Source organism: Pygocentrus nattereri, chromosome 9 (genome assembly GCF_015220715.1).
Source record: "Pygocentrus nattereri isolate fPygNat1 chromosome 9, fPygNat1.pri, whole genome shotgun sequence".
NCBI lineage: Eukaryota > Metazoa > Chordata > Actinopteri > Characiformes > Serrasalmidae > Pygocentrus > Pygocentrus nattereri.
Window position 1 is genome coordinate 21,907,284 of NC_051219.1, and position 12,420 is coordinate 21,919,703.

The window sequence follows — 12,420 nt, forward strand, 5'->3', positions numbered from 1 at the left end:
ATGTACTAGACAGGTACAGAATGGTAACTACACATAATACTAGGCTGCCATTAGAAGATGTTTGGATTAAATATGCACATTGCCATACATAAAATCACCAAGTAATATGTTAGTGTTATCTGTATTTATTATTATATTTGTGTTTTTCTGAGCAAATAAATACTGACTTCCCAGATAAACAGCTGTTTAAGTCTAATCTTCTCTGTTGCCTATAACTTCTGCACAGTAAGTTTTGAAACATTTTTAAAGCTGTTTTAAAAAACTGCTTTAAAACAAATGTATTCATAATGGCAGAAAAACAAGAAGTACTTGTGACTAAGTTAACAAACACTGAAATTCGTATAAAAAGAAAAAATTCGTTTTTGGCATAAAAAGCCAAAACTTGTCTTATTGCTGTAAATAGCATAGCTGTTACCTAGAATAACAAAAAATTGTAAAAGCATTTTTATTTGCAGTTCAAAGTTTTTCTGAACAGAGGCTGCTAGATGAAGCTACGTTGCTTGACTTTGATGTTCTAAGCACTGACATTTTGCTAAATAAAACCTGATGAATGTGTATGTCCTCTCTCTGAAGGAAATTTCGGGGATAGGTACTTCGGCACGGATGCACCGCCCGACTGGAGTGATGAAGACATGGATGAGCCCAGCTACTGAGCTGCTCATTTTAATCGTGAATTCTGATCATGTCAGGCCAAAGCTCCTGCTTAGCCCTCAAGCCCACATCAGCGACCCTGATCCTGCTGCTGAACTCCTGACCACTGTGGACTAGACTGGAGCTCTCTCAAATGCACTAAAGGCCTAATGGGTCTGAATATCATAATATGGAGATGTGACCCAGATGAACTCAGATGTTTTTCATATTGTTGTCTGAAAAAATACATTTATGAAAATGTCATATTTTATTAAGTTTACTTTAGAAGTTTTTGTGTTGTAAATACTGCCGTTTTCTGTGCTGTTTCAGTTGTATTTATCTAAATAATGTGCCTTAAGTGTTTGCAACCACTGAAGACTTTTTTTAGCTGATTTAGTGTGTAGTTTATCTTGTCAATGACACAACTGAATGTGAATTGTGCATTTTGGTAGATACTGCGTCACTTTTATACTGCAGATGTTTTTGTTTTGTTTTTACAGAAATCAGCTTTTCTGTAAGTGTATGTGAAACAAGTCAGACGTAGAGCTTTGCCTTTCTGCACATAGAAAGTGCATTCTTTGAAGGACCACTTCGTCGGAAAATATGTGTGGGCGTCGTTTGTTTAACTCCTTGGTTTCCCCCCTGCATTACCTGCAAAGAGCTGCTGACCAAACCACGATTCTTAACACTTAAGTGATGGTGATCATTTCAGAACAATGAAGCACACATGTTGCCTACAAAACAGGCAACTGCTTCAGTGCTTTATCTGCGTCTACCAATCAACCTTAGATGCAAATCCACTGATAGCCTGGCCTCATAGTGCAGAAAATGGAACGTTTTCATTTTATGCTGCTGTGAGAACTTTGTGTAGGGTTCTTATGCAGGTCAGGAAAGTGTGGAAGATGATTTTTACATGGAAAAGTAAAGCTGAGGATGTGAAATTTGCCTGCGATAAAAAATTATAATTTAATCAGTTTTGTTGGGTCAGAAAATATAGAAATTAAGTTTTTATACTCCTGTGTAATCTCATGTGAAACATACCTTTAGTATAGATCTGGAATTAAAATGTCAATCATTGATATTAGTTACTCAACACTCCAGATAAGTCAGATGAGACTGTTCATAGAATATATATATGGTCTTTTCATAATGTTTTGCTTGATTTCCTTAATGGTTTTCAAAGCAAATCTGTCAAAACTTAGTTTGATCTATTTGATCTTCCATGGCAATGTCATGTCTAAAACAATATTTGAATTCTACAAGAACAGCTATGTGAAATATCTATAGAGATCCAAAATGTGTCCAAATTGTGAGTGTGTCCCTGTTTTGCCTACAATTAGTCATTGTGGGTTGAAAGTGAGTAACCTGTAACACTATAATTAAAAGATGTATATGATCCAGTGTTGCCCACCAACCGCCACACATTTTTCACTCCAACCAAAGTTAACCGGATGGCATCGCAAACGTCATATGGTGTGTGCACTGCTGCCTTTTCCATATATGGCACAATGGGTTTGAATAGCATTTGCGTGTCAACAAGCTACGATAGACTGGGTTAATTTCAAGTTTGCTCTAAAATTTAACCTAGAAGTCAACTAGCACTCTACGCTGAATGTGTTGCAAACTCATGTTTGTGCGTTGTCTTACCTAGTAGAGCTTTAGAGTAATGAGTAATACAACGACATTTGCAAATATCTTAGTGATTTAGTGGTTTGCTTTCTTTTATTGTTTGTTACATAATAGTACTGAGCTGACGTTTTTGGTGAAATGGCAGTTTTCCATGTCAGAAACGGATGTACATTTGCTCCGTACAGCACTGATCATAGAACCAAAAGTGATGATAATCACCCGAGCTACTGTAGAGCTCATGAAGAAACTAAGGACACACAGAATGTCCTTTAGGCCATTTCAGTTTGTGTTTCTCTGTCAACACAAAATAAAAACAGATTCTGTACAAATTACTTCATCACTGTAGCAATTTAGACTGACCTGTTCACAGTTTTTGAAGATATTTATACAAAGGTCTTTCTTCAATGTATCCAAACTGATGTGTACTGAATGTATTTAAACTGCTGTTGAAAACTGAGATAGATACATTTTTCCTGTTTGAATGGGCTTTTCATTTAAAAGTGCAATATTTAAAAACACTGCTGTTGTCTGCTGCTTCTTTCTATGATGAGTTTTATCTTTATTTTCACTCAGACCTGCTAGAATCAAGATTAAACTTAACCAAATGAACAAAACATTCAAACATAAGCACTGGACACCACATACCTACTAATATAAAAAATCTGGTTTTCACCTTTGGGTGTAAAAGTGCCACACCGATGTACACGTTTTTGTCGTAGTCATGGCACATGACGTATTTCTCACCTATCTTTGTTTTAAAAATACATAATGCAGTGGATAGTGCGTCAAGTCATTCATGGTTCAAATACACAGGAAGGATACTGTGGTTGTCCTCTTCACATGGAAACTAACCTTGCTATCTTTCATCAGTTTCCATAATTAAACTCACTCTACACTAACCAAAACCTGAATGTGATCATGCATCTAAAAAATGTCATTTTTATCACAAAAGATCAGCTGAGGGTGTGTGTTTAGTATGATGTGAGAAGGGGTACCGTAATGGTACAATGTAATGTGCCCTCAAAAAAGTTGTAAAGGTACATATATTTACCTATTTATAACTTGTAAGCATAAAAATACAAGTAACTCCAACATAATATAGTACAATTATGTTCTGTAACTAAAGGCGCTGAAAAGAGGGTAGCGAAATGAAAGTGGAAGCATCTCTCCTGCATGGCAAAAGTAGTAAATTTGCCAGAAAATTGAGTTGGGCAAAGCCTGGTAGAAATCAACAAAGACATATGTGGAAGATGCAATAATACATCTAAACTTAAATTTCTTTTTTCCTCCTTTAGAATTTGAAATTTATGAATGTGGTGCCACGAATCAGACAGATCACTTTCTCCTGCATGCATGAAGTTCCTGGTCAAAACGCTCTCAAAGTCCCTCAAAGGTGGGATTTTCTCCATCTCACTTTTTTTCAGAGCAAACATTCAAAGCTTTCAAGTATGAAAATGTTGCCATGAATGAGGCGCATTCTTGTGGCCCTCAATATTAAGATGTCATGGAAAGTTTACCACAAGCTAGCTCATAGTGACAAACAGGAAGGAGGCGCTTGTTCGTATGTGGCAGCGTTCATATCCCCAATAGCAGTGCAGGGCCCAACAGGTCACAGAGTGGTGGTGTGTGAGCAAGTGTATGCATGCGTGTGTATGGTCTGCAGTCCAAAAAGAGATCTTTGGGCAAGCAGCTTCTGCAAAGTCTCTTTCTCTCTCTTAAATTTCTCTCTTTCTCTCTCACTGCAGACTGATGAAGGCTGCATGTCTCAGTGTTCTTCAGAAGTGAAAGGTGAGTGCCTTAAGACGTCTGTAATAACTCTCCATTCCAGGAGTTAAATAGTAGTAATATATGTGTGTTTGTGTGAGATTAAAATTTGCTTTACACAAAGGGAGGGGAGGTAAACTTTGCAGGTTTTATGTTTGCACTAATGCCGGTAGTGTCTTGAATTTTATGGCTGTCTAGGAGTGCTAAGTCTTTGGCATTGAGTGTAATGGCTGCTTGTGAGGTGTGCTCTCGCTGCATCATAGATGGTGAATAATTCATATGTAGAGAAATTTGTGAACATTATCTAGAATATAAAGAGAATTGCCATGCAGGTGATTTATGGTCCATCTGAAGATGGAGACACAAATGTTCCAATACAAAACCCAGAGATAGATGGTGGGGGAAGATGAAAGCTTTGGGACTTTATAGTTCTACGATGCCACGAGGCCATTAAGCTCAGGCTGAGCCAGGCTAATTGTCTTTGAGTGGCTCTAATACAATAATGGACACCCCCCATTTGGAAATATAGCTTTTCTCCAGAATGATCAGCAGATAGCATAGACTATGGAATAACCACTTTTACTGTTCTTCTGTCCACACTGGTGGAGCTAGGTTTACCTGCGCCTTTAAATGTTGTCTGACATTTGGAAAGGCATAATGTAGAACAATAAGCTTTACAAAGCTGTGGGTTTTTTTTTTTTCAATAAGGTGTGTGAAATGCTTTAGTGTATGAATGTGAAGGCAATATGGAAATGCACACAAGCCTTTTTAGGCATATCAGCATTCCCGCCATAGACAATAAAATCATAAAGTATATTTATTACTGGTTCAGATTCACTGTACATTCCTGGAATTCAAACATGGAATGCTCTGAAAATATTTAAAGAGGTTTTCATGTACATTATTTACATATGTTTACATTAAGCTTGACATTATTATATAAATGATTTGAGTGGTATATTACTGTTATATATAATTATATAACATTATTATATATTATATAATGATCAAAACTATTCTCATATATATATATATATAATGAAAAGAAGTGAATATATAATTACTCCAGAAGTGAAGAAAATCATTTTATTAACTTAGCCAATAAAATTGAAGAATTGTAATAGCCTTTTTTTCCTTTTGGACAGACAAGATTCTTGTTATCATGGAGTGGTGTTAGGTTACATATACGTTTATTGCTGATCTTCATATTTAAACAAAATGAGAATGACTCAGAAACCAAGCCCATTTTAATATATATGTGTCCAGTGGAAGGATGTGGTTATTATGGTCATTTATTTTGCTAGAAATAACTCTTTATTTAAATAGTTAATGACATATTTCCCGCCAATATCCAAGTTATACAGATGGCTTCCCCTCCACTTTGTGACTGTTACAAAATCAATGAGACAAAGCTATTAATAACTACTACTTGTAATGGACTGCATTATGAGAGCATGAATATGGCTGCTTTTTCACAGGCAACGTTCTGGATCAGAATTAACGCTTGGTTGGAACTGATGAATGTCCGGGCTGCACCTTGTGGCCATCTCTGAGCAGCGCTTTCGAGGACTGTCCAACCTGAGAATGCTGAATTTTGGGTCAATCTCAGGTTCGTCAGCCCATGAAAAGCTGTCTCCATCACACTGTAGCTCGACGAGGTCACTAACAAGGCAGTTTAATACATGATGGCTTTTTAGATCAAAGCTTAAGAATGAATGATGGATTCCAGAAGGATTGCACGGTTTTAGTGTTTATGAGATACACATAATTCATTTAGTAAATACAAAGCTTGTTTTTTGTTTTGTTCTTGATTTAACATTGAGCATTAGTAGAGCATTTAAATGTAAATTTATACAACTGATTGATATAAATGATTGTATAAATATAGAAAGCTGTTCTTCTTTCTCTCCTTTAATGAAGAGGACATTTTCTTAACTTAACGTGTATAACTTCACTTATACATTATGCCTGTTTTTGCTGTCACTTGCTATTTTTATGTTTAACCTACTTAATATATTATGCTGTAACTTCATTCATATTACTCATATGCATGTAGAACATAAGCGTAATTCATGTACTGCTGATGAAAAGTTTCAATGACTAACATATTAAAATATTACAATTCAATTATTGTGAAATAACTTCGTAGGCAGTCGTAATGATGTACAACTGGCTACGTGACTGTTGACTGTATTAACAGTGTTTTATATCCCTTTAACATGGTACAATATCAATAAAATAAAGCATAAAAATGTCAGAAAAGTATGTATGCATTCTTCTGAAATAACATCAGGTCAAGCTGCTTCCTGATCCACCATATGAACAGGTGAAGTGTCAGACATCTTGAGGTTCTAGTAGCCATCTTTGTGGATATTGATACGTTAGCTTTGAAAAATGGTTGTTTCCTGATTTTTTTGCAAAAGCATAACAGAAAAGTTCTTCAAGTTTTACAATAAGACTGAACACAATACTATACATATAAATATGATTCTCCCCAAGAGCAAACTAAAGAACTCCAAAGGTTCCAACCACGGCACACACCTGTGAATATGGATCTTGAGCACATTTTAGTTTGTAGTGAAGCAAATCAAATGCACTCAAGTAAATGTGTACACAAAATGCCTCTGCTTCACTGGAACATTCAGACCAATATAAAGGTTACTGCAGTTTGCACATCTAGAAAAACTGGAACATTATGAAGTTCTAACAACCTTAACATTGATGGTTTTGCATAATTTATTATTTTTTTTTATTTCTTTTGACACACTGGGCCAACGAAATATGAATCATCCATGTTACATTTGTCATGTTCTTCATTATGGACTCAGCCTGTTACAGAGTAAACTGTTCACAACCCGAGACCACACGAACATAAGTTATGTTTGCTTAATAGAGGTGTTGTTTTTATTTGAATGCCTTTATTGTTGTGCTATTAAAAACTCACCTGCAAGCCACAGTGAGTCCTGACTGATGTTAAACTAAACAGTGGAAAAAGGGTTAACATTAGAATTGCTATTAAAGCATTCTGGGAAAAATATCTAGCTTTGCAGAGCTAGAGAGGGTTTTTTTTTTACAATTTCCATCTGTTTACATTTTTCTACTTTTTTAACAATGTGTCATTTTTGTTTTGTTATTCCTGATTGCAATTACTGAATGTTTGCTGTTGTTGTACTTGCCAATTCAGCTGTTTTGAATGCCGCAGAGCAGTTCTACCTGTAAAGTTTTGAGCCCACTCCATGCTATACAAATGAACCAAATATATTCATAAGAAAAAATTGCATAACTTTTCATATATTTTTTTAAATTGATTTTCTGCATTTTTTGGTCTTTGTTATCCCCATAAGAGCACATATCACAGGCTTTCATGGTGGTCCTACAATGGCTCAAATGCTATCTTGCAGCATTTGATACAAATCCTATATGTACACAGCTTGATTTGTGAGACAATAATCAAGTATTGTATATCCGGTGACACTATCTGGTTGGAACAAAGCCAAATGCGCACAGCCCCTGACTGCGTGGGTTGAATTCATTCTGTTGGCAGCAGACATTTGCTCCGTGAGTAAAAATGCTAGTCACTGTTGAAGATCACCACTAGAGGGACCAATGTCCATATGAATGGGCCATAAGCTGTTTATTAAACACTTCAGTTTGACAGGGGTCAGGCTGGAACAGCCAGTAAAACATGCAGAGGCTGTTTTACATATTACTCTGGAGAAAATCAAAACTCAACTTACTGTATTTGATACAATTTTTTCGAACACTGGCTCGATAAAGACCTGTGCAGTCTCTTGGTGTACACTACAGGCCAAACGTGTAGACGCAAGAACAACTTTGTAAAAATAAACATGAAAAATGTATTTTTTCAAAAGATAACTGACAGTAGTATATTTATCATCACAGAACCAAAGGACTGAATGTCTGACTTCATGGCTGCAGCGATATGGTACAAGTAACTGTTTAAGAATTAGTTGTACACTATTGCTGTTAATTTGTTTTGCTCCTGGTCATTATCAGAGTTTTATTGCAAGCCTAATCATATTCTCAATCATATTATCACATTCAGATACTCCTGAAGGCTTGATTAACTGGTGAGGTGTTTGTTAATAATTAAAAGTGGTCAACATAAGTGACTCTTACCAACAAAGATTAAACAGTAAGCAAGCTTCAGTTGCTTTGTAAACAACGGCTGAAACTACTTACCAGAATAAATGCTGCTCTCCTAAATGCACAGATAATTCAACCATACAGACTCACCTGTTTCCACTCACTCAAGTTGAATAATGTTCCAATTTAGCTGAAAATCTCTGCTGGTCATGTGTCACTTTTCATGAGGTTACCAATCAAAAAAGGCTGTACAGTACAGTACACTAAGAAGGTTTTGGTCAAATTTGTGATAAAAATTCTGAGCTTGAAAATGTATATTAATTAACTAGCACATGTATCATTCTGGAGATCAAAGAGGTTTGCTGAATAACCTTATTACCATTGCTTGAGCAGTTTACCTAAGTATGGAAATACAGTGCTACACTTTGCTAGTTGTGGTGTTCAGGGCTAATATTGCTAATGTTTACATTGAGGAAGAGTTAATCCTTGTGAGCATTTCCTGAAACTCAATAAAATGCTAGTTTCTTGACTATCCATTTTGTCTATCCATTTAGGAATGTTGGATGTGGTGTTGAACATAAAGAACTGCTCCTTGCAATTCATCCCAAAAGTGTTCTATTGGGTTGAAGTCAAGTTCTTCCACACCAAACTCACTCATCCATGTCTTCATGGACCTTGCTTTGTGCACTGGTGCAGTTATGTTGGAACAGGAAGGGACCATCCCCAAATTGTTCCCACACAGTTGGGAGCATGAAATTGTCCAAAATCTCTTGGTCTGCAGAAGCATTAAGAGTTCCTTTCACTGGAACTACGGGGCCAAGCCCAACTCCTGAAAAACAACCCTTCACCATAATCCCCCCTCCACCAAACTTTCCACTTGGCACCATGCAGTCAAACAAGTACCGTTCGCCTGGCAACCGCCAAACCCAGACTTGTCCATCAGATTGCCAGATGGAGAAATGTGATTCATCACTCCAGAGAACACGTCTCGACTGCTCTAGAGTTCAGTGGTGACACTTTACACCACTGCATTCCACGCTTTGCATTGCGCTTGGTGATGTAAGGCTTGGATGCAGCTGCTCGGCCTTGGAAACTCATTCCATGAAGCTCTCTATGCTGTTCTTGAGATAATCTGAAGGCCACATGAAGTTTGGAGGACTGTAGCGATTGACTCTACAGTAATCTGGTGATCCTCAGCATCTGCTGACCCCGCTCTGTCATTTTACATGGCCGACCACTTCATGGCTGAGTTGCTGTCGTTTCCAATTGCTTCCACTTTGTTATAATACCACTGAAAGTTGACTGTGGAATATTTAGTAGCGAGGAAAATTCATGACTGGACTTGTCACACAGGTGGTGCCCTGTTCACGGTACCACGCTGGAATTCACTGAGCTCCTGAGAGTGACCCATTCTTTCACTAATGTTTGTAGAAGCAGTCTGCAGGCCTAGGTGCCTTTTTTTATACACCTGTGGCCATGGAAGTGAATGGAAAACTTGAATTCAAAGATTTGGATGGGTCAGTGAATACTTTTGGAAATATAGTGCATATTTAAAATCACTGATAAAATCTGACAAAAATTCATAAATAGTTTGTCGTGTTTGGCTCAGTAAAGTGCGAATACATGTTTTTTTTAGGTCATTCTGGCTACTGTGCTAGCTCACAACTGCACAACTTTCACCACTTGCAGCATAACCAGCAAGCTGACTGGCTCCTTCCTGAAGGATGGAATGTTCTCTGCAAACAGATGTTGTTATGTTATGATATGAAGCTCATGTTATGAACTTTCCCATCATATTTCAACCAGTGACTGGTCTCTACCATCTCTAGAAAGGTTTGTTAGTGTTATAACAAGTGTATTAAGAAAACTACTTTCAGATCAACTATTCTCTGTTACAGAGGATACTGGATTCTGTAGCATGTACTGTTGTAGTAAAATTGTAATAATTTTAGCAAGTTTATTTCATATTTCATATTGTAAGTTTATTGTATTTCATATTTTCATTTATTTTTATTGATATCATCTTTTATATTTGGCCAGTGTCCTGAATATCAGTTTTGGTTTTGGTCTTTTGAAGATTCAGAGGTCATTTTATGCGCTCCTCATTTGCTAACATGTATGGAGCTGAAACTGAAGAATACAATTTGGGACTCGTTAGGTGGTTAGGCTAGTAGATTTCGAGGAAGACAAGGAAATCCTGTGCTGGGCCTTTAAATGTGGAGTACCTGAGGTTTGTGAATCCTACTGTGTACACAACACACACATACACACACAAATACACAGACTCACACAAACACTGCTGCAAACAAAAGCCAGATAAAAGGTGACAGTGTTATTATGACCTGATGGAGAATGACTCTGTTGACCTTTCTGACATGTATTAGAGCTCACCAAGGAAATGACATCATATGGCGTGTGTGTGTGTGTGTAACAAGCATGCACATCCTTCCTTTTTTGTGCAAAAGTCAGAGACCAATCTTAATTTCTTTAATTCCCAGTTAAAATGGCCATTTAGTACAAATTCTTCATTTTCCATCAAAAAACATTTTTTATGTAACACAAAATTACACAAAAAAGCCTCAACAATTACACACCATTTTCTTTGCCTTTATTACAGCCAACGGTAGACAAAGTACACAAATCATGTACTTGAGTTAGAGATACCCAAGGTTAAATATTACTCCATTACTCCTCAACTTGAGTAAAAGTACAAAAGTATTTGCCTTCAAATGTACTTTAGTATCAAAGTAAAAGTACTAAAAGATTCATTAAGACTTTAATGTCCTGTTATCATTTTTGTAACAAGACTCGCTAAAAACACTCAAATATGGTCAAGGCCCCTGTAAGACCCAAAATAATCTTTTAAAAGTCATGATGTTTAGATCTCAAATGCAAAAACTGATGCAAAATACTGATGAAGATATGATGACAGTAGCGGATAATTCACTCACATCCCCAGAAGGCACGTCCTTCACCAAGTTTTGACTTTTGAATATTCTATATGAACAAAACTCAGAAACGTCTTACACAAAACTTACACTGTGCTGTTTTTAAGTACTGTTTGTGTGATATACAGGTTTGGTGGTATACTAGGTCTATTGCTTTTACTTTCCCTTCCTTCCTTGGACTATTTTATTTCTCATCTCAGACAAAATATATCCTGAAAAATGAATAATTATTGAATAGTTATTGGTCATTTAAAGTGGAAATTAGATGAAAGAAAGGTGGTCTCTGACTTTTGTGTTGTGTGTGTGTGTTTTAACTTACCTGAGCATCTCAGCTATCTGTCTTTTACCTTTTCCACCTTCTTTCTCACATGCTCAGAAATTCCTCCTTCATATGAGCTTCATCTCACTGTGTGTTTATCTGGCAGCCATTTTAAACCATTTTATGCACCATTTTTATTGTCATAAATTATTCATAAATGTGTAACTGGAGAACATCGACAGCATATTACTATACACTCTAATGTCTGTCTAATTAGCATCAACAGCATCAATGACTGACAGAAATGGACTCATATTATACCATTCTACCAAACAATATCAATGCATTACCCCCCCCCCCTTTCTGAATCTTTCTTCTTTGATGCTTTGAATTTACATGATGCAAATGTCTCAAGTGGTTGCAAATGAATAAAATGTATTACATGAATACAGTCGTTACCAAAACAAGTACATTTAAAGAAAGCAATTGTGTTGATGTAATATATCTTATTTCGGTGCAACCACTTGAAACAAATAAATCTTAAACCATTTTTCAGTGTTCCTTTTCATTCTCTCATCTTTCTCACTCACTCATTCTTTTTCAATCCATCCATTTCTCTTTTTTTCACTTTTTGCTGTCTCTGAAACTCTTTCTTCCCCTCTCTTTCTATAGCTCTTTCACTCTTCTTTGTCCTCTTTTAGTCTTTCTCTGCTTTTTGCTTTCTTCTTCTTTCACTCTTCTTTTACACTACCTCTTTCTCTCTCTGAATATATTTTTCTCCTTTCTAACTCTTTTCTGTCTCTATAATAAAGTGTAATAAGTAAAACATTAAAAATATACACTTATTATATATAAACAGGGATGTTGACTACCCACATATTATGAACCAAATCACTGCAGTTTTCTGACCCGTTACAGCTGTGTCTTTGGATAGGCTCCAGTACCCCCCGCGACCCTGACGGAGAAGCGGCTTAGAAAATGGATGGATGGGATGGATGGATGTATTATTTTTCTATTATTTGGATCTGTATCGTCCAGTGAAGTGACTGTGATTAATACTGAAGCGTGGTTTTTATTATTTAT

At 36.4% G+C, this 12,420-nt stretch overlaps 1 protein-coding gene across 5 annotated transcripts in view; it reads left to right on the plus strand.

Annotated features, from left to right (window-relative positions):
• uckl1b (uridine-cytidine kinase 1-like 1b) overlaps positions 1-2,777 on the plus strand; it is a 45,308-nt gene extending 42,531 nt beyond the window's left edge. For 4 of the 5 annotated variants that reach the window (XM_017683335.2, XM_017683338.2, XM_017683336.2 and 1 more), the window contains exon 15: positions 574-710. In XM_017683335.2, the coding sequence (XP_017538824.1) occupies positions 574-653 (80 nt within the window). In that variant the 3' untranslated portion in view covers positions 654-710. Of the gene's footprint in view, positions 1-573 lie in introns of all 5 variants that reach the window. The other variant, XM_017683334.2, reaches the window with a different exon arrangement.
• Positions 2,778-12,420: the final 9,643 nt, after the last annotated feature.